The sequence below is a fragment of the Chaetura pelagica genome, unplaced genomic scaffold (assembly GCF_000747805.2).
Source record: "Chaetura pelagica isolate M959 unplaced genomic scaffold, ChaPel_1.0 scaffold69, whole genome shotgun sequence".
Classification (NCBI taxonomy): Eukaryota; Metazoa; Chordata; class Aves; order Apodiformes; family Apodidae; genus Chaetura; species Chaetura pelagica.
Genome location: NW_009970724.1, coordinates 11,147,616 through 11,169,024, shown reverse-complemented (window position 1 = coordinate 11,169,024; position 21,409 = coordinate 11,147,616). Strand labels below are relative to the sequence as shown.

At 36.2% G+C, this 21,409-nt stretch overlaps 1 protein-coding gene across 1 annotated transcript in view; it reads right to left on the bottom strand.

Annotated features, from left to right (window-relative positions):
- Positions 1-5,844: 5,844 nt before the first annotated feature.
- The window catches only part of LOC104396882 (uncharacterized oxidoreductase ZK1290.5-like), a 32,415-nt gene continuing 16,850 nt past the window's right edge, over positions 5,845-21,409 (bottom strand). The window contains exons 5-8 of the mRNA XM_010006781.1: positions 12,812-12,903; positions 8,690-8,872; positions 8,122-8,181; positions 5,845-5,940 (exon numbers count right to left, since the gene is read on the bottom strand). Of these exons, the coding sequence (XP_010005083.1) occupies positions 5,845-5,940; positions 8,122-8,181; positions 8,690-8,872; positions 12,812-12,903 (431 nt within the window). The remainder of the gene's footprint in view (positions 5,941-8,121; positions 8,182-8,689; positions 8,873-12,811; positions 12,904-21,409) is intronic.

The window sequence follows — 21,409 nt, the reverse complement described above, 5'->3', positions numbered from 1 at the left end:
AGGGAAAAAAACGACTTTGTTCAAATGGATCAAAATGACACCTTAAATGAAGTACATGCAGGCAGAGGAACTTTAATTATAATACTGTGAGATAACTCAATAGATATTATAGAATATACTATGAAGTTCCAAGAAAGCAGAGAAAATGCTGAAAGCACTTTTGTATCTCTAAGAAAGCAACAAAGAAAAGGTAAACTTATTTTATTTTTTTAAAATTACTTTATTAATTTGTTAACATAACTGTAAACACAAGCCACTGATATGAAATTTTTATTATTGATATATATTTAATAGGTATTCTCTGAGTACCAAAGATAACAATTTAGATTTGTTGCTCAGTTTACAATTAATTAATGTTTCAGTTCCATCACTTTTGTAGTATAGAACAACCAGGTTTTATATTACCATTCTGTAGTGGATAGGCTAGATGAATCAATTTTCTTTTGCTACTCATAGTGTTAAAAAATCCCATATCTTCTCCCTCAGATCAAACCCAAAAACCTGGTTTGGAGAAAAAAAAAGTTATAAGAACATTGCAAAGACTAAAACACACATACTTGCTTGGCACTAGCATTCTATAATTTAGGTGGTCTGTTTTTATTTTAATAAGAATTAATTAATATTAAGAGGCCTTTTTTGTTTTTAAAGGCTATTGTAAAAAGTTTGTTGTTGTTTTTTGTGAGACTTTGTACTTTATTTTTAGATCAGTAAGCTGAACATAACATTAGGAAAAGCTTAAGTCCAAGTAGAAAGTGAGATGCAGTAGTTTTACTGGATATAATTGCACCCAAAACCATAGCACACTTCAATATATCTAATAATGATAAATGTACTTTTGATACATATTAAAATACAGCAAAAGTTTTTGAGTAATTAAACCATATAATGCATCATTACAAAACTCAGTCAACTAACTACTATTGTGTGTTTTCTGCTAGGATAAACATTAATGGACATGATAACTGAGCTTCATGTGCTACTGTGACAAAACATTAGTCTTAAATTGAAAATCTGCAATTATTTGGCAGATTACAGATGTCATTTATCTGTAACATGGGGGGAAGGAGTAAAATAACCCTTTAGTAAAAATTAAGACAAACCCACCTCTGACAGCTTTTCAGATTAATGAAAGGTATTTATATCTGGTTTATAAGACATGCATGATAATCACATAAAAATCACACAAGCCATGTGACACAAAATAGCTGGTTGCTGTTTCATTAATATAAAGAGTCCATTAAGTATCTATTTTTCAACATCAGGAAAGTAAATTTATACCACAGTACATGTATGACCTTGCCAGCTATGCTTGATATTAACGTTCCACCACCTTCACACTGCACCCAAAGTAAGTGATATACTGTAAATCCATCTTGGCAACATTATACTAATGGTTATTCAATGGGATAAATACAGGTCAAAATGAACCATTAGGAAATGATTCCTAGAATTCACAGAAAAATGAAAAACAAACTGGAAAGAAACAACCCAACAATCTCTGCTTTCCTTGTTACCAGGAAACTGAAAATAATTGTATTCAACACTCTCTCCAAATTTCACAGCCAAGTTATGAACCTAGCACTAGCTTATTATATACACATACAAATAGTAAAGCTGCAACATTTATATATCATAAATATAATGTAGGTTCACTACAAGGTAGTGCAAATACTTTGCAAATTTTCTTTCAAAATTGCAGACATCTTAATGGAGGTTGGAAAAAAAAAAAAAAAGGCAAAAAAATGTATGTACAGAAAAAGACTCCTGGCACAGCAACATAAAACATTGCCAGAAGGTTGGCTTATCTGTTTTCACCCAATGTTCTGATGAGCTTCAAAGCTTTGGAATGGGTGTGGCAATGTGGAAAGTGTTAACTGCTTGGATTCAATTATTGTCAGCAAGAGCTACTCCACCTTTGTCCCCGTTTTCAAAAACAGGAGGTTAATGTAAGCTTTCCTGTCAGAGCAGTTCAGCACTGTGAGTTTAAAAAGAAAATCAGCTGGTGTTAACCACAGTATGCAAAGAGGGGTGAATATTATGTAGTCTGTTTGGCTTAGTGGATTTGTGAACTTACTAGTAGTATAGTTTCTTTATTACACAGACTAGTCAGAAAATTAATATCTTGAAAGTTATGTTGGGAGACAGGTGCAGTAGAAACACAAAAATAGGCAAGGAAAATGGAGAGGGAGCCAGAGTCAGACAGGAAGGTACTTGGCTGCACAGAAAATGGCCTTACCTCTTCCACTGATTTTGAACATATTTTTTCTTTTCCTTTCTTGTTTCAATAGAGTTCCCTTCCATTAGGAGTCACAGTGCTCTTGCAAAAAAGCAGCTTACAGCACTTAGGTAGATAACACTGATAAATTGTATCTTATTTTAAATAATGGTTTATCTCAACTAGAAAAGAGTGCCCCAATCAGTCACCACCATAAATGTTCTACATAATAAGGAAGAAAAAGGGCCTTTAATTTTCAGGTGAATTCCCTCTTCCTATTGGCAAGATGGTGGGTTAAACTGATAAAATGGATACATTGCTGAAACTGTCATTGTAGAAAGGTGAAAAAGTTTTCTCTCTAGAGAAAGCATGTCTTACAGAAATATGGACAAAAGGAGGAATTTTAGCCCTGCAGAAGGATATGCATGTAATTCCAAGAATTCACTTGAGGGATGAATTCTGAGTTTTAAAAAAAATAATAAAATTGCCTTATTTTTTTATATTATAATCAAAGTTGCCAGTACTTTAGAAATGTTCATTTAGATGAGGTGATGTGGATTCACCCTTCAGCAACCTTTGCTTAGAAAGAAAACTGTCTACCACATCTGCCATGTCAATTTAGTCATAGAGAGAAGCACAAAATACGAATCCACCGAGTCTGTCTTTCTGTCTGCAACCTGATCAAAAGTAAAAGGATTTGCTCAATGATTCCAAATTAACTAAATTGGTATAGAACTTGTGAATGCCATAGTCAAAGGAAGAGGCTCTAGTTATATATTCCAAGCACACAGGAGATAATAGGGTTCCAATCCCTTGGGGCAGTTAGCGCTTCTGACAGAAAACAATGGCTGTTAGTGATGGGGCAATGTGTAAAACTGCACATCACACCTGGAAGAAAGATAGCATAGGTCAGTTGAGTCCTGGCACTCAAAAAGCTTATATTGCCTCAGATTACACTTGGTACGTAGTTAAAGTGAAACTCTTCATAGTTGTTAAAGGTACTATGTGGTAGCAACAGAATTGGTAGGAAAGATTACAAAAAAAAAGAAAAGCCTGGAAAAAAGTCCTGAACCAAGAAAAATAAAGTCTGAAAGTAGATAGGAAAGCAATTATCAGATTAAAACTGTAACTTGCCACAACTGTTCCTTAAGAAGAATGCTTTTTTAGTAATACTATTTCTATCTGGTTATTCCTTTTGTTACTCATGAACTACTTAGATACCACGATCTAGATCAGAAAACGGTGGCTTGACTTCCTAGCAGAAGCAGATGCAGACACAAAAACACTGTAAAATCTCTCTGACAGAGGGAACAATGACATATGTCAATGAATTAGGAAGCTGTCCTCACAGTAGCCTAAAGTCATCTATATGGGGGATTAGTGAGAAAATCTGGTTTAGTTCTGTTTAGTTCAGAATAGGGAGGTAATCAGTCAGAAATAAGTGCAGAAAAAAACAGGGTTGTTATGACCAACATGGGACTTCTAGCCACGTAGCTAGTCCTAAATAATATTGTTCTGGTAATACTGCCAGCACATATAAAGATTTGGTTCATTTTGTATGAATAATTTGTGTTGGAAATAGTATATTGATATGATGTCTGTCTTTAGAGAGAACTAGAGGTAAAACTCCAACTTCTGTTTTGTAGTTTCTGAGAAGGTCTTTACTGCTAAGAAGCCAGAGAGTGAGTAGAAGGCACATAATTCTCATCTCATCCTCATTTTCTGAGTTCAGATACACTGTGATGCAAGGAGTCCCTCAGCAGCACAGTAACAGGTGTTTCTTACTACTTTTTGGAACTACTGAGCCCCTCATCACAACAGTTGAGCCAGGTGTCCCTTCCAAAGCAGGGGGCTGGATCTAGATTAACCATTCTGATTCTGAGAGCTGTTCTTAAAGACACCAGAAGTGGCATTCCCAAATGCTGACACACCCCAAATTGCAGGCCACACTTGAAACTCTAGAAAATAACCTTACTGTGGACATTGTGTATCTATCTTGGAACAGTATATCATATAGGTATTAGCACATTTCATATAGTATCTTTTATTTTCAAATAATAAATACTTTAATGATTCCAGAGGCGAATCTAGACAATTTTTCATGGAAATGTCTACCAGGAAAAAACAGCTAATTATTTTGAGGAGCTGTTACCAAAAAGGTAAGTTTGTATTTTAGCTAAGTTGCACAGAAGCTCTACTTTGAGGACAAACAATGCAGACTAGGATATATGATTGCTGTAAGTCACTTCTTGATAAAAAACTAAGGGCCTTTGTTTCACAATATGACTAAAGCAGAACAGCACTGGGAAAACTGCTGCAGGAAGTCCACACACAATGTAAATCATAGTCAGATTTTTCCATACCTCTCTAGACACAGGAACTCCTAAAATACCAAACCAATGTGACTAGAAGTTGAATACTCAGCTGATAAAAGACTCCGCAGATGTATTTCTCCAAACAGATCTGTAAGCTACATGTACCTATATCTATATTTACATCTATCTCTGTATATACATACATACATACTTTACAAGAAAATCTAAGGAACAGTATACTCTCTTAATGAGATTTTCTGGACAAATCCAAAATGAAAGCTAAAGTAATTATAACAAAAAGCCACAAAAACTCACCAGAATTTCCAGTAAGAGAAAAAGATCAGTAATAACAATGATGCCTCTTTGGCTCCTAGAGCTTGCTGCTCAACTCTTAGCCATGCAGATAGCTTATTTGTACATGGACTTCTCTGGAAAGATTTCTACTTCGTTATACCTACAGACTAATAAATAATATGCTTAGAACCCTTTGGGTCAATTCACTATTATGCAATATATATTTATGGAGATTTGCAGTACAGTATAAATACTTTTTTTTTCACCCAGTTTTTTCTTATTCATTCATTGTATCCCCCTAAAAAAGTATGCGAAAAATGACTTTGTACTTAGCACCTGTGTTGCACACTAGCAGATAGCCTTTTTTCTTAGGTTTTTAAAGAAGGGATATCTCCTCACATACTTTGATTAAGTGGGCTGATGTGAGGTCAATGGCATAAACAGGCTTTGCATGGGCTTCAGAGAACTATGGATTAGGATTTGAGACAAACGTGCAAGATGTCTCTACAAAAGTGATACCCTAAAGAGTAGCTTTTGTCTGTTATCAATGTTAGGATTTCAAACCAGTTACCGTTAATAGCAGACATTAATCATTTTTTTTTCACCCAGTTTTTTCTTATTCATTCATTGTATCCCCCTAAAAAAGTATGCGAAAAATGACTTTGTACTTAGCACCTGTGTTGCACACTAGCAGATAGCCTTTTTTCTTAGGTTTTTAAAGAAGGGATATCTCCTCACATACTTTGATTAAGTGGGCTGATGTGAGGTCAATGGCATAAACAGGCTTTGCATGGGCTTCAGAGAACTATGGATTAGGATTTGAGACAAACGTGCAAGATGTCTCTACAAAAGTGATACCCTAAAGAGTAGCTTTTGTCTGTTATCAATGTTAGGATTTCAAACCAGTTACCGTTAATAGCAGACATTAATCTTACAATTATGTTCTTACTGTAAGTTCCCTGAATTTAAATTACATGGTGTGACTCACTGATCACTGACGAAGGAAGTTCAAACCTTTATTCAGACAATAAGGCTTGGGTCCCAGGACACATGTCTCCCATCATGCATTCCATTCAGAATTTCAACATCGTCTTCAGCTATTGTAAAATCAAACACCTATAGGAATGCATATACAGTTAACATAATGAACAGAATCAGGAGTGTTTCTGTTACTTAAACTAACAAAGATTAATTTATTTGTGAGGCAGAGTTTTTCTATATTTTTCCTTCTGGAAATTCTTCTTATATTTTGTCATGGACAAATATTCCATTAAGTTTACAGGTTCCACTGGGTCTTTTGCTTTTTTTGTGACTGTTTTACCTTGTAGACCCTGTTAAGATAGTTTTGTAGCACTCTGGCCTCAGGCAAGGGTCCAAGACAATGGTAGTATCAAAGCTGTTTTTGATAGCACTCTATGTGGTCACTGCCACAAGTATATGAATACCCTGATTGCAATCCCTCTCGAAACATGAGCACATTTAATTTATATCCCAATGTTCAGTTAAAAAAGTTACAGTTCTTTTCCTCAGAAATTTAGGCAAAGAGAAACATTAGAAGGTATAAGGACATTCACAAAGCTAGCAAACCAAGGGCTATATCTATCTTTTCTCTGTGTACTAAGGTAAAACAGTCATGGATCAGCTAATACAGAAACAGATACAGTGCTATAGTGCCTCAGTACTCGAACTTGAAAGCAACCACTTGTCTTCATGCATAGGGTCTTACAGGCTTCTCCTCCGGTGAGACCTGCAACACGAATGATGATGTCAATGCTTTCTTAACAGGTGTCTTACTCAGACATTAGCACTTCAGAACAAAGTTGCTTTATGTTGGCCTGTTGTCTTTGTCAGAGCTCCTCCATACTCAACCAAAAGATCCTGTGGAGTATGAACTGCTGCCAAATGAGCTCTTCCCATCCTGCATTATCCAGCAATTGCTGTCTGCTGGAATGACCCTTGTAGTCAAATCTTGGTGATCAAGGTTTTTAAACCTAAACCAGGGACCAGTCACAGAACAAGAAATACTATATATTATATGATATACTGAGGACTTAATGAGGTCCATGCTTTCACCAGCTTGACTGGAGTGTCAGGGACTTGGGCCAACACACAGCCATGGGGGAAAGAAAAAAAGGGGGAGATGTGATAAACAACTGATAACTGTGCCAGTTCTCCCCTCCTCCTCCTCTCCATTTTAAGTGTTTTAAGTTTTGCTGCAATGCATTTCCTCAGCTGTGCAAAATAAATTGGTTAAGCCATAGAGTAAATGTTGTAAAAAACAGAACTAATCTGGATTTAAAAATATTACTGTGGAAAATAAAATAAAAATAAGCAAGGATTTTTAACTTGGTTTTGTTCTCTGATCTGGTTCAAAATACAGTACCACAAGCAGCTGTGCTTGTACCACAGAAGGCACTCTGTGTGTCAGAAGAAATAGTCAAGGCAGGAGCTATATAAACAGGCATAGCCACCAGGAGGAATTATATGTATGTTGATTTATACCTACACACACACAGAGTGATTTTACTAGGAGACAGAAGTTTCCTACCTTCTTGTGAAGTTTCTTCCTGATTTGCCAAACAGTTCATAACCCTATGATATTTTTGGAAGTAACAATAAGGTTGTTGTGGTTTCCCTTCTCCTCCCCCAAAGAAAACACACTTTCAAATTAGAGAAATGGAGAGAAAAATGAGGTAATAAATTCAAAACATTTGGTAGGGGCGGGGAGGGAAAAGGTGAGGGGAAGCATGCTGCCATTCCTCATTCATTCCCCACTTCCCTCTGTCATGTTAATGCTGGGACCTCCTCTGCAAACTGAGTATATGAAAGAAGGTAGGGGAAGTGTCAGCTAATGCGATTTCCTTAGAAGGTCTCCAGCTGGAATATCCTCAAGAGAGTTTTACAGCTTTCATACAGTGTTGCGCATAGTATACAAACTCCTTCCATTTGGCCTATATGCCTGTCAGGAAAAAGACCTAACTATAACCACATTAGGATGTTCTACAACCAGCCAAGTAATAAATAAGACTATTAATAATAAAAATCAACTATGAAAAGTTTTTTATGGGTATATTTTTCATACATAGCAATTAACTCTCCAGTTGATTTCTGACATTTGTGAATTATTATTTTCTACTATATTATAGTAATTTCATAGTACTACGATTTGCCAATTTTACCTGAGTTGCCCCAATATAAAACTGGTGTAGGAAAATGGGCAGGCAAACCCAAGTATTAAAACCAGTAATTCCAGTAATTTGGATATTAGTCAGAATTGAGTGCTTAATCAAATCTTACCTTGCAGTTTTCCTGTATCCTTTCTGGTTTTGTAGATTTTGGGATAGTGACAATCCCATTCTGAAAAACATAATGCTACTCATCATTAAAATGTACATAGTTTAAAAAGAAAATAAACTCTCCTCAAAACATTTCAAGGCATTCCTCAGGTCTTCCAAGGTTTTAATTTCATTTTTCAGAGGACACTGACATTTCTATATTCTATTTTCAGTTGCTGTTATATACACTCCATTAAATTACAAAATAGCTTATGTGGTTTATGTCAATTTAATACACTATTTCACTGTTTAGTATTTCATGTTGAGTGATAGAAATGGAATGATGCCCCACATCATGCATGTTGCAATGTTACAATGCTTGTAACATTTAGTTTGCATATTTAAAATACTACCATGCTTTGTGTACTACATTCTAGGTTTCCAGTATAGCACATTAGTTCATGGGATATCAATCTATTGAAGGCAAAAATACTTTCTGTATAAACTCCGGTTTGGTGCAAAAAAAACCCAAACTATTTTCACCTTCTTCCTGAGAGAGGAGTCACATTTTTATTACCACCCTTCATTACCTGTATACTCCAGCGTATGCAAATCTGTGCTGGAGTTTTGCCGTATTTCATTGCCAGCTGAATGATGCTAGGATGAGCGAGTGCTTCACCTTTGGCTAAAGGACAATAGCCTTCAAAAACAATATCTCTGCTCCTACAATAATCCACCAGTTCCTGAGGTCTTTGAAAAGGGTGGTATTCAACCTTGACAAACAGAAATAAACTTAGTAAAAACCTTGAGAGTATATTTAGCAGAAAGTATCGTTCATGAAAGAATTTTTTTTTTCTCTTGTTTTAAAAGTACAACACAAGTGAAATCACTGCTTCTGGGAGATAGATGCAAGTTACCAGCTTTAAAAGACAAGTGAAGGATATTAACCCACAGCATTTTGCCATTAATTGGCACAACAGTTCACTATGTGTTTTATGCTTCCCTCAAAAGTAAGATGCATGGAGAAGCTGTTTGCTGTACCTGCAGTTGGACTTCCACTCTTGTTCTGCTTCGCAAGTGCATAGTGGAAGTCGGCATCAGGGAACATATGCTGATTTGAGACTACCTTCTCTTCCTTTCCCGTTTCCTCACTAATGATCTTTGAGTTGCACAGGCATGGAGCAAGGGGGTTGGGCAGGGACTGGGTTTGCAAGAGACCAACCAGAACTATTTGCTTAGGATGAGGGCCTGACCTTGGAAGCAAAGCCTGTTGCCATGAATTGTACATAGAAAATCCTTTATTCTGTGTATGGTGTCACCAACAGTTTATGCAGGGAAGCAATCACACTGTGGAACAAAGTGTGAAGGAGACCCTTTGTAGGAAGGAAGATCACAATTTGCCAAGAACCAGTTAAAAGAGGAAAAGTAACAAGCTACAAACACAGAGCTGTTGGAAGCAAAAGGAAAGAGAAGTTATCAGAAGTTATCAAATAAGGATCTCAGAAGAGCCAGGTACATTCCGGCATGTAACAAAAGCCAAAACAAAACCTCCGTAATATTACTATGTTATTCAAATAAGTATTTCTCAGCTTTTACACTGCAAGAAGCATACCTTCCTCTGCATTCAGATGAAAATGGTAGTATTTTCTTTTATAAAATACATAATCATGTGATGTATTTTTGTGACTGGTTGTCAGCCTTGTTCCAGTGATCTAACTCTTGCACATTTTGAAGAAAAATACTCTTCTGAACAATTACCTCAACACATGGAATCTGGAAAATTTCTTCTGCCACAAAGAGGACAAATGAACATTTCCTGTTTCTCATCTTTAGTACATGTTGTCTTTTGAGACAACAATAGTTGGAAACAATGGGCTGGCAGATGTTCAATATGCACTAATAAAAAAACTGTGCCCCTTGAAGGCTGGGCTGAGTCAGCCTAAAGCTGCTGTGATCTAAATTACTAGGTGGACTTGGGAACAAGGTTCAAGCAGCAGACTTGAACCATGTCTTCAACCTTTGATGTTTCTTGACCTTTGAGTAGCCTTTGTATTTCATGTTTATATGTGTAAGACCTGTGTTTAGGTCATACAGTTATTCATTTGTTTGCACCTGAGCTGACTAGAAAATGTTCTCATTGTTTTTACACAAAACTAGGAGGGAAAAATGAAAGAGCAAGCAGGGTGTATTACTTGATTATTACAATAGTAATATGCAATTTCAGTAGATATTCTTTACACTATGTGTAACAGATAACATAGCCTAAAAAATATTAAATAAAGAATTATATATTTAGGATCAAATGCTGAAATATCTGTTGTACCCTCAGGGCATCAGTTGAATTATTCACAATTTGTTACTGATGTAACTGCAAGCAGAATTTACCTGCTGGTCTAGTAAGATTTCTAAGCAGCACAGTTTGAGGTTATACCAGAAATACTTAGAGCAAGAATAACATGTTGGTATGTCACCTGCCTGCTTCACAAGCACAATACACAGTAGCAACTACATCCCACCAGAGAAGATTATATTCTGTACCTTTCACTGAATCAAGAGATGCCCAAGTTTTGCGAACTGAATTTTGGCACATGCAGCTGTGTGTCGGTAGCAGCAAATACTTTTCTTGTTGAATACATTGCTAAAATAATCAAATAGCATGAAATAAAGTAAGGATTTTTTAATTTACTTTTCCTGTGAGAACTTTCTAGAAGTTTCTAGGAGCATCTAAATGCAAGGGACTAACATCCTGAGCTAGAAGAGGCATAGAGTGAGTGGCCAGCATGTGCTTCCCTCAAAATAATAATTCCTACTTCCTGACTTGCCCCACCCTTGCTATTTTAGTCAACACACTTTTCTCAGGCAAGGGCTGTCCGTCACGTGGTAGAAAAGGAAGATCTTGATCTTTTCTGGCACTCTACCCTGAGTGATTTGTGTGAAAAAATTGGCATTTGTTTAAAAGAGAGTTTGCAGTTCACATTACAGAACTCTTCACAGCTGCTACTTGGTCAGTCATGAGGGAACTCTCGAGTAAGCGCTGATTTTTACAAGTCATAGTGTGATGGGGAAAAGCTGAGCGTAATAACTCTCCTGACACATGGACCTAGAAAGTCATACCTCAGATGATGGTACACAGAAGCTTTACTCTTTCCACTCTACTGCAGGTTCTCTTCACCTAGTAAAGTTTTCCTGCATCTGGATTTAGGTTCTCAATGGGAATGCAGTGTCTTACCCTTATTTCTCTTGATCAAATTTAATTTTAAGTCTAGAAATGTTTTCTTTATAGAAGAACAGTTCAGGCAAGTTTATATAAAAAGAGGTTTCCTAATGCCTCAAAAGACTCAAATACAGATCTGCCTTGTACAGATGTACACAATAGATCTCAATATTAACGGCAATATTAATAACATTAATAAATGTCTCTGAGGTCATTAAACAGCAACTTGCACTTCTATAAAAGCAGAAGACATACTGATGAACATTACTACACAGAATTCGGAGAGGAACAGTTTAAATTTTTTTCAATGTATTGCTTTATTAAATGAAACATATATATTAATTCAATTTTAATGAAATGTAGTATTTTTTTTCCCTAATGACTGACAGGCCTAAGAGCCTTCAAAGAGATATCAAAGGCTTTCTTGAGCATAAATCCAAACATACTACTGCCAAGTCAAGTACAAACACTGGAATAAAAACCTGTAACAATTTCTTCATGTGCTAGAAAAAAATATTTATCATAATTTTATACAGCACATGATGGTTATTTTTAATAGTAGATTGTAATTTTTGAATGGTGCTTGCTTACTACTAAATACCTTAACATTACATATGGTTTTAGGTTAATTTAGCAGTACTCATAATTGCCCTCTAGTAACCTTTAGTCTAGTGGCCAGCAAAAATCTGAGAGTCACATCTGGAGCAACCTTTTTTGGCTGTTTACAACATTAAACCACAAACAGCTGCCAGAAATCCCCACCACCTATACAAAGGGGAAAAGCATGTGGCTGCACTTCATCCATTTCAGTTCTCAGTTCTATGTCAGCATACACATACTTTCACTGGCAGAAGGTGATAGGAATGGGAGCATGAACTTCCAGCACAGCTGTGAGCAGAAAACTGCAACAGAAGTTTCAGGGTCCTGGAAGTCTACTGGTACGTAGGTGGTCATTTTCTATATGCGTAGGACTGCAAAAAACAATTGCCAGGGCTCTCACAGCACCTTCCTAAATAAGTAGTTCACTGAAAAGCATGTGATTTTGAAATATGAATATGAGATAAGGGGGCAGCAAGGGAAACAGCACCCTTACATGGGTATGTAATCACCTGAAGCTTTCAGTGTTGCTTAGAGGAATTAGAAATAGCCTTGTTCACTCTGGAGATTCTGCATCTTCAGTGCTCCTAAACTGTTTTATCATCCAAAACCAGCAGACGGACCATTTGTTAGTGCCTTAAAACCAGCAGCCTGGGAGAAACTGGGGTAAAAAAAGGAGGAAAGGCTTCCCCCTGTCACTTCAGGTCATCTTCCTGAATGGTTTTCACTATGTACATACAAAGGAAAGAGAAGATGCTGTTTGACTAAGGCCACTTTGGGTGTAGTCTTTCAGCCATAGGGGTGGGGAGGAGATAATTACACCCCCCATACCCCCAAAAAACATAATAAAACAAAAGCCAAAACCCAAACACAGATACTTTAAATATATTTATCTGCTCACCTGATTAACATGTGGAGTAATCACACAGTCCTCCTTCAGTTGCTCAAGATGACTGATAAGAAAGTTGCTTACACCAATTGATCTACACAAACCTAATGAAAAACAGAACAATAAAAAGTTTTGGGATAATCCTAACTATTTAGGAGGATGACCTGAAAAATACTGCAGTCAAGAGACAAAAATGACTGTAGGCATCATTTCTGTATAGCAAAATACTGTCAAGAAACACAGAAAAACAGCACTGAAATCTAGTTTGACAGTATTATCTGAAGTGTGGTTCTGTCACAGTCAACTAGGAAATAATTTTATAATCTAAACACACTGGAAACTCCCCAGTGTATAAAAAAACCAGGCTAAATTCTGGGAAAGGCTAACGTAGTATAAGCAAAGAACAATTGGACTCCACCAGAATGAAAAGAAGGAAATGGTGTTCTGAGCAGCTTGCCAAAACTAAAGAAAAGTAGAACATTTGCAGAAGACTAATAAGGTGTGAGCAACACAAGGACATGCAGTCCAAACAAACTATGTAACACTGCTTATCTTTCTATTAGATCATCACAAAATGTTACGTAAAACTCAGTATAAAAAGTTTAATTAAGTAAGCAGTACTAGGAGGAACAAAGAAGCTTAAAAATATAGCTAGGTTTCTGAGCTCCTGTTGACATGCAAATAAAATTAAATGGCACACAGGTAACACGAAGCTTACTTTTGAAAATAAGCATTTAGCATGCGTGCATGCGTATAAATTATGTGCTGACAGTCCTGAAATCTTTCTTCAAATGAAGAAAAGGTCTTCCTTCGAACCTCAGATACGATAAAAGCACCATTCCCAGTACTGGCCCACCACCACACCTCAACCCTGACTCATCTTTGATAGCTTGATCCTTTGTGCTAAACACAGGTCATGGGGAAACCAGTGCTGGTCAGGCTAGTAGTGGCCTCCTTAGCTTGTGTATTATGTGGACTCCAAATCAGACTAATTTCTTCAGTATGTGAACTTTGTCCCAATTGACCTGCTTTGCATTGCAATATGGAGATGGAAAGTCTGTTTCAAGGTGTGTGAAAACAGAAGTCCAATCACTGTTGTTAATACAGCACCTGTGCTGACCAGTTCAATGTATATGCACGTTCTTATCTACCTGCACACATACATACATCTATAGCAGAAAACAAAGAAATTATGTCAGAAAGTATAACATTTTTATTTTTTTTTCAGAAAAAAATAAACTCATTGCATAATTGAAGCAATTTGATGCCAAGGGAATGACTTCTGGGACTGAAATTGCTCCATTCCACAGTTAGAACTGCTACTTCCTTGAGGTCATCAGGGAACCACGTGGGGATGCCTTGATTTGAGTCCGTAACAGACATACAAAAAGCACTTTTTAAATGCAACTGAGAGACGTGAATACATTAAAAAGAAGAATTTCACCTGAAATGAAAGCTAAACAAAAATTTTGCAGAAAAATGTACTAGCCAAGTACTTACTCCTGAAATGCATGGTTTATGTATATAAAAAATAACTCACTAGACTATAAATTGGAATATAAAAATGTAAGCTGTAAGTTTACACAGCGGCTTGAATTTGCAGGTTAGATTTACCTTGACAAAACAAATAAATTAATTTTTTCTAGTCTTCAATGAAATTCTGTAAATGAAGTCACAGTTTATTGCTAATTATTATACACAGATTGTTAAGAAAATACTAGTTTTGCATCAGAAAAACGACTAAATATTTAAATATAGGTAATCTGACTGCTCTGTTACTTTCACTAGCAAAAGCAGATCAGATGCATGGCAGCAAAACCTGCACACGTACTATCACTTTTTAATGTGGTTTCTTTTGTAGAATACAAAAGGGATAAAAAAGTACATTAACAACTAAAATTCTAGACAGCTTTCCCATACAGAAATTGTAATTGTTCAAGATGTATAACAATTAGGTTATAAACTGCACTATAGCAATTTGCATAATTTGTATGTAATCTGCCAGAAGGAGCAAAACACAAGCTTTTTACTTTTACTTACAAACAGCTCTGGAGTGTCACCACTAATAAATCATTCTGCCAAGGAAGTCAGAAAAACACTTGCAGTTTTAACACAATGGTCAACTAAAATATTACACTCTATTGTTGAAAGCTAAGGAGTTACAAAAAACATGCTGCTATTGCCCTTGAAGAGTAAGTCTTTTATTTCAGGCTGAAATAAAACAAAACTAAATAACAGACATGAAAGATGAAAGGGCTTATTAAACTTGTCCAGTTCCAGAGAAAGCTTTAATTTTTTTCCCCTACAGTATATTTTTAAGATGTTTTGCCTCTAGCAGTCTTCTCATAGGAGACTTTGAAGTCTGTTCCATAGTCCTATTGCATTAAATGGTAAGTTTTTGTTAGATTTCCCATCAAGAAATTTAAAGTAAGTTACATCTTGTGTTAAAAGCCATCTGAGTTCAGAACTACTAAAATCAATACTATGGCATTCTTCTGTTTACAGTGATGTTGCAAAAAGCAAGCTAAATTCAAAACTGCCAAGAAAGTAAACATTTTCCCAGACAACAGAGAAACAGTAATTAGAATTTCAATGTGGAACCAGAATTTTCTTACTACTTAAAAAAAAAATAATAAAAAAAATCACTTTCATCAAATCCACATAGTTAAGTTTTGGTAAATTAGAACCCTTTGTTTCAACTTCATTGCTTTGTTTTTAGTTACAGTCTAGTACATGAAAGTTAAAGTGTTTAGAGTTTTGTATCAAATTACAATATAAAATAAAATAAATATGAGAAGAATAGTACAGCCAGACTGCATTAAAAATCTTACTGCAAAGCATAGTGGAAACATGAATTTGAAACACTGTGATTTCCTGCCAAATAGTGCATCTACATTTCAACATTTCAAGGAATGACCAATAGATTTGCTTTAGAGCATGGCTTCCATCTGCTTGATAGAAGATTAACACAGTTGCTCTGCATTGTTCAATTCTGGGAAAGATTGTCTTAAAGCAGGAGATTATACAGAATTATTTCCACAATTACATGTGCTGGATTATTTCCTAAGAATGAAGAATTAGAAAATTATGGACAAGAAAATGAAGGTCTCATTAGGTCCTGGGCCTTATCCAACTGACCAACACTTGTGGCTATGTGTATCAATGATCACATCAGCAGTAGAAACAAAAACACCCTACACCATAATGAGATACTTGTGGAGAGGCACATTCCTGGTATTTCCTCTCTCATGGAGTTCCAGAGGTAGGCTCCCCAGAGCTTGTGGCACAGGTCTCAAAACCACCAGAATGCTCTTTAAAAGGGGAGGGGGAGGAAAGCGTTCATTTTCACTTTCATACATGTTTAGTATGCTTAAAAATCTGATTTCAGACAACTTGGACACAATTAACGTTTTAGCTGTTGTGAGAGCTGGTCAGTCTACACTTCTTTTTAACTTAACCAGTTTAACTAGTCCTAAAGCTCAGATCTTCTGAGGCAGAAGTTTGCAATGTGAGAGGCTGCAATCCCTCTAGAAAGTACACTTTTAAAATACACATGTATACTGCCTTATTTAGAGAGATTCGACTCAAGCAGAGAAAGCATTCTCCTTATCTGCTTGAGGAAATGAGTGGTTTGGCCTCTATGAAGCAGGTTTTGAGAAAGTGCCAGGTGCAATAAACAGAGTTTGCAATTCCCCATTAGCTCCCAAAGCTTACTGAGGCTTTGTCCTACTCCTTGCAATTCTGACTTCACAGGCTTGAAAGAAAACTTGGCAACGATGCTTCTTTTATGCGTGCTAAAAATTGACTGACCACAATGGTGGAACAGAAATTATCATCCAACTTTGAAAAACTATCATGTTTCAGTAGAAAACATATTGGCAAAATAATGATTGATTATGATGGGGAAAAAATTAGTATCTTTTCTATTCTACACAAAAAAAATCTTGGCCTCCACCACATCAGTAATTTCACCACACTGTATTACTCCCAACTGCTGTGAATCAAATACATCATGCTAATGGACTGGTTTACAAAATAGGTGCATATTAAGCTTAAGGCATTTTTTTAATGACAACCTAAAGACTGATTGGGTATTTTTTTCTTTTACTTAGTATAGTGCCAAATTATACAAAGTTTGATGGGCACTGTTAGTCTTGCAACAAAAAAGCATAAATACACTGTCTTGGCACCACAACATTGTTTTAGCACAATAGTGAGCCTTATCTTGCCCTAGCATTACTATGAACTTTTCTCAAACTTCTACCCTCTGGAATATTAAATGCAAAGTTCAGATCAAAAAGTTCTTTTAAATGACAAAACTGGACACTGGGCTTAGGGAGCCCATTTTCCTCCCCCTCCCTGCTGCTCTATACGAGTCAGAGCAAGGGAGAATTCCCACGTCCAGTGAACAGTGCCTATTCTGTTAGATCTTCAATTCAGGCCACAGAATAAAAACACAAATGGCTCCACTTTTCACAAGAGGTCAACTATAGTAACTGTATCTTTATTAAAGGAGGTTACACAGGTTGGAAAGGTCCATATTCTCTCTGATACACATGCTAAGACCTTCTCTGTGTGTAAGTGGTATTACTCAGAAACCATACAAGATTTGATTTCAGTACAGCTTGCTCAATCAAAGCTGTAGACAAAGTATGCCCCACATGCAGACTACAAGCCAAAGCACTGATAAAGCACTGATCATCACTCCTGCTACACATCACCTGTGAACTGTGAGGACTACAGGAGAGGAGGCACAAGTAGAAGTCAAACTGACAATTCCTGTGACTCTGAAGTTATTATAAACATTCAGTTTATACAACTGTTAAGTGGCTAATCTGCATAATGCAGCAATAGTAAATAATAGCTTCTTTGACCCTGACTGCTCATCTCACTACTTCAGTGCAATATTATCTTAGTTATGTTGACTTTTTTTTTTTATTGAGTTGACATTACAAACCAGATCAGATTTAAAAAAAAAAAAATCCACCAAAAGGCTGTTCAGTTATCTTTAAAACCAAATTAATTTTCTTGTACTCTTACAGATTTTTCCTTCTCTTACATCAGATTAAAGTATGTAGAATCATACTGTGAAGAGAACGCAGGTTTAAAAAAAAAAGCTGAATATACATTTTTGTATCTAGAAAATTCTGCAGCTGCTCAGTTACTTGGGCAATCAAAACTGCAAAAGCAACATGGGTACATTATCAATTCCATTATACCTTAAGTCAATATTGCCACCACATGCTGTGCTATGAAAATGTGATTAAAATTATCAGCAACTCAGCTAAGTGTTTAAAGGCTATTAGAATATGTACCCCTTAAAACTACCACTTTGGAAGTATTATTGATAGCACATTGGTAGACTCTAAAGTTTGTCCGTGCTTTAACTGTGATGGCACATTTTCCTGAACTGGGATAATTTTTGGACTTCTGCATCAGAGGAAATAACTGATAGTTGAATCACCATCCCCAGAGGGGTTTTAAAAACATGCAGATACGGTGCTTAGGAATACGGTTTAGCTCTGGACTCAGTAAAGTTAGGTTAATGGTTGGACTGGATGATCTTAAAGCTCTTTTCCAACCAGAACAATTCTGTGGCTCTGAGATTCCCAACTGGTATGAATAACAGCAACCTGACTGATGTCGATAAAGCAATACTGATTTACAGTAGCTAAGAATCTAGAGCTTAAATTCAGAATATGCAAAACAGATAAGTTATGCCTTTTTCCCAAATCCTGTATATCATTTATTGAGATAAAAAGATATTTCAGACAAAGATTTTCCTTTGAAATGCATTTCAATATCGCCTTCCTCCCAAGAGTTCTTGTGATCGCACTGGGACCTCCAGAGACTTCTGTTTGGGTACGTAAATCTGTGCACTTGCTTTAAGTAAACTAAGCAAAAGATTGATCTATTTTTTTTATAAAAAGGATTCCCTTGCTAGTAGAAAAAGCAGAAAACATACACCGCAATAAATCATGAATCAAAGAATCCGGAGGCTTATTTTTACACTTCATGCAAGCTTAGCTTTGTTCCCACTTTTACATCTGAACCAAAATCACTTATTCTATGAAAATTTCTTACTCTTAAGTTAATATACTGCATATTATGAAGACTTCTTTATGATCTTTCACATAAAAAAAAACCCAAACTTTTTTTTTGTTGCATAGGTCTTTAATTGCTGTCTTATCTGATGAACAGGGTGTGGTGCAACCAACATCCTCAGTAACTGCAACCACTTTGAACCCATGAAAACACATCTCTGAACTGTGTTTCTGAAAATAACAAGCCCATAAGACATCTTCATCTGTACAGAGAATACTACAGACAATGTGAAAGAGATGCATTGCTAAGAAGATTAGTTACTTGCTTCTACTTATTCTAGCTTCAGTGCAACTTACACACACATTAACATATGATTTCTTCCAACATAACCACACTAAGGCAAACATTTTGTGGAGCTGTAACACAAATGTTATGAATTGTCAGCTGTTCATCATTTGACAATATATGCATAGATTTGAAGTAGGTTTTCACTAAAATAAAAGCAGAATATGTCTCCTAGAAATTTATGCCTCCTACATGAAAACTGTATTTGGTTTAATGAACCCTCACTCAAAGAACTGATAGCAGAGGAAGAAACTATGATGATTGAACTAACTGGTCTACATCCAAAGATGGAAAGGACAAGAATATTGTTAAGGGTCTTCTCTTACCTGGAATTAGGCAAAACATAACTGTTTTGAAAGAACAGTGACACGGCTTCAACTGCTACAATATAAAATTTTTGTTACTTTATCAGACTCTCTTCAAATCATACATGAAGACTATCAAACTAAGATATTAATGGAATAATTATCTTTATTTTTAAGAGTATTTTTATATGTTTAACAAAATCATGTATTAACCCATTAAGGAATTTCTGATGCAAGTATGAGTATTTCATCTAAGCATAAGCTGGACTTCTTAGACGAAAAGGATAAGCAAAAAACTTTAGTCTTAGTAAAATGGTACTGAGTCCCAGTGGGATCTGAACCCAGAACAACCACCACATTACTACTCTCTTGCTGATTTCAGGCAAAAGCTGGCTGGAAGCCCTCATTCTTCCCAGCATTTTTAGATGGAGGGACAAGTAATCATGTGCATGTGTGTATGAAAAGCTTGCCAAGATGATGGGCTAGCCACAATGCCAAAATCAAGATCATTAAAGACACTGCATATGGAAACGGTCATTTTACATGGAACAGTCCGAATACCAGTGAGCATATATAATGACTATTCATGATGTCAAGCAGCTTGCCACACTGCTTTCATCTGCCAGGAGACAAATGCCTATACAAGAATGTTGCAGCTGTCAAGGGAATATTTGACTCAACGTATGTATCTTGGAACGGGCTCTGTGGGCATTCTGGCTTCTGTCCTGAGGTACTGGAGAGCATAATTCCACAAAATGACAATGTATGAAACCACAAAAATTCAAACCATAGCCTTGATATTACAAGAATCCTAGTTAATGTCAGCTGTTACAACAGAAAGAACCAGATATTATACAAAAATGTCTCAATGACCAAAATTAAGATTATTTTTTTTTTCCTCCCTTTCCCTCAGCACTGTTTATCGCACAACTCTTTAAAAGAAAACATGTATGCAGGCTGTTGAACAAAGACACAACTAGAATTCTCTGCCTCTCATCACTGCAGTAAACAGAGACTTCTTTACTCTGCAACCTTATGACTGATGCACATACAGCAATGGAATCACCCAGCTCCTGTGAAACTGCTCCCGTCAAACTGAAGATAACAAAAAGTAGAAATAAATGCCACATTCTCAGGCATATCAGCATTTAAAGAAACTAATTCTTGAGACGGTTAAGATTATCCTCAGCTAGCAGAAATCAATCTCTCCTGTTATGAATAAAGACCTACCAGCTTGGTCTACCAGAAGTCACCCAGCATTTTAAATGGGCATTTTTAGTGCAGGTAGTGCCTTTATCCTATACTGTCAGGTACACATTACAATTTAAAAAACACTAAAGAAAATAATACTTATCCTTCCCCTTTCATTTGTTCCTAATTATTAACATAAAGAAGCTGCAATGACTAATCAGTAGAATTTGCTGCAGTTCTTCAGGAGCTTTTCCACCAGAACATCTTCCCATCACTTGGACTGACTACCAAGACCAGGTGCAGAATTCTGAAGGATTTATCCAGGAGAAAATAAAAGATAAGCATGTTTAGCCAAAGACTGTGTAGCTCAAGGGCAAACCACAAAGACACAGGATCACATTCCAGACACAACCCATAGGGATTAAAGTACCTGAAATGAGTAAAACTTTTAGGGTGTGATATTTTAACATAGATAATAAATGTATTATGTCATACTGTTACAGTAAAGGACAACAGTGGCTTCAGAATCCGTATGAGCGTTTTTGTATATGCTCTCATATCTATCATGGTCTTCTTCACAAAAAAATCTCAAGAAAAATGCCCAGGATTCTGGGAAATTGTTTTTAACCTGAAGTGAGATCTTGAGATACGCCCTCAGTTTCACAAAACAGTTGAACAGTGGATTCAAGCACAAGGGTGAGAGTGTGAAAAAACTATGAAAACT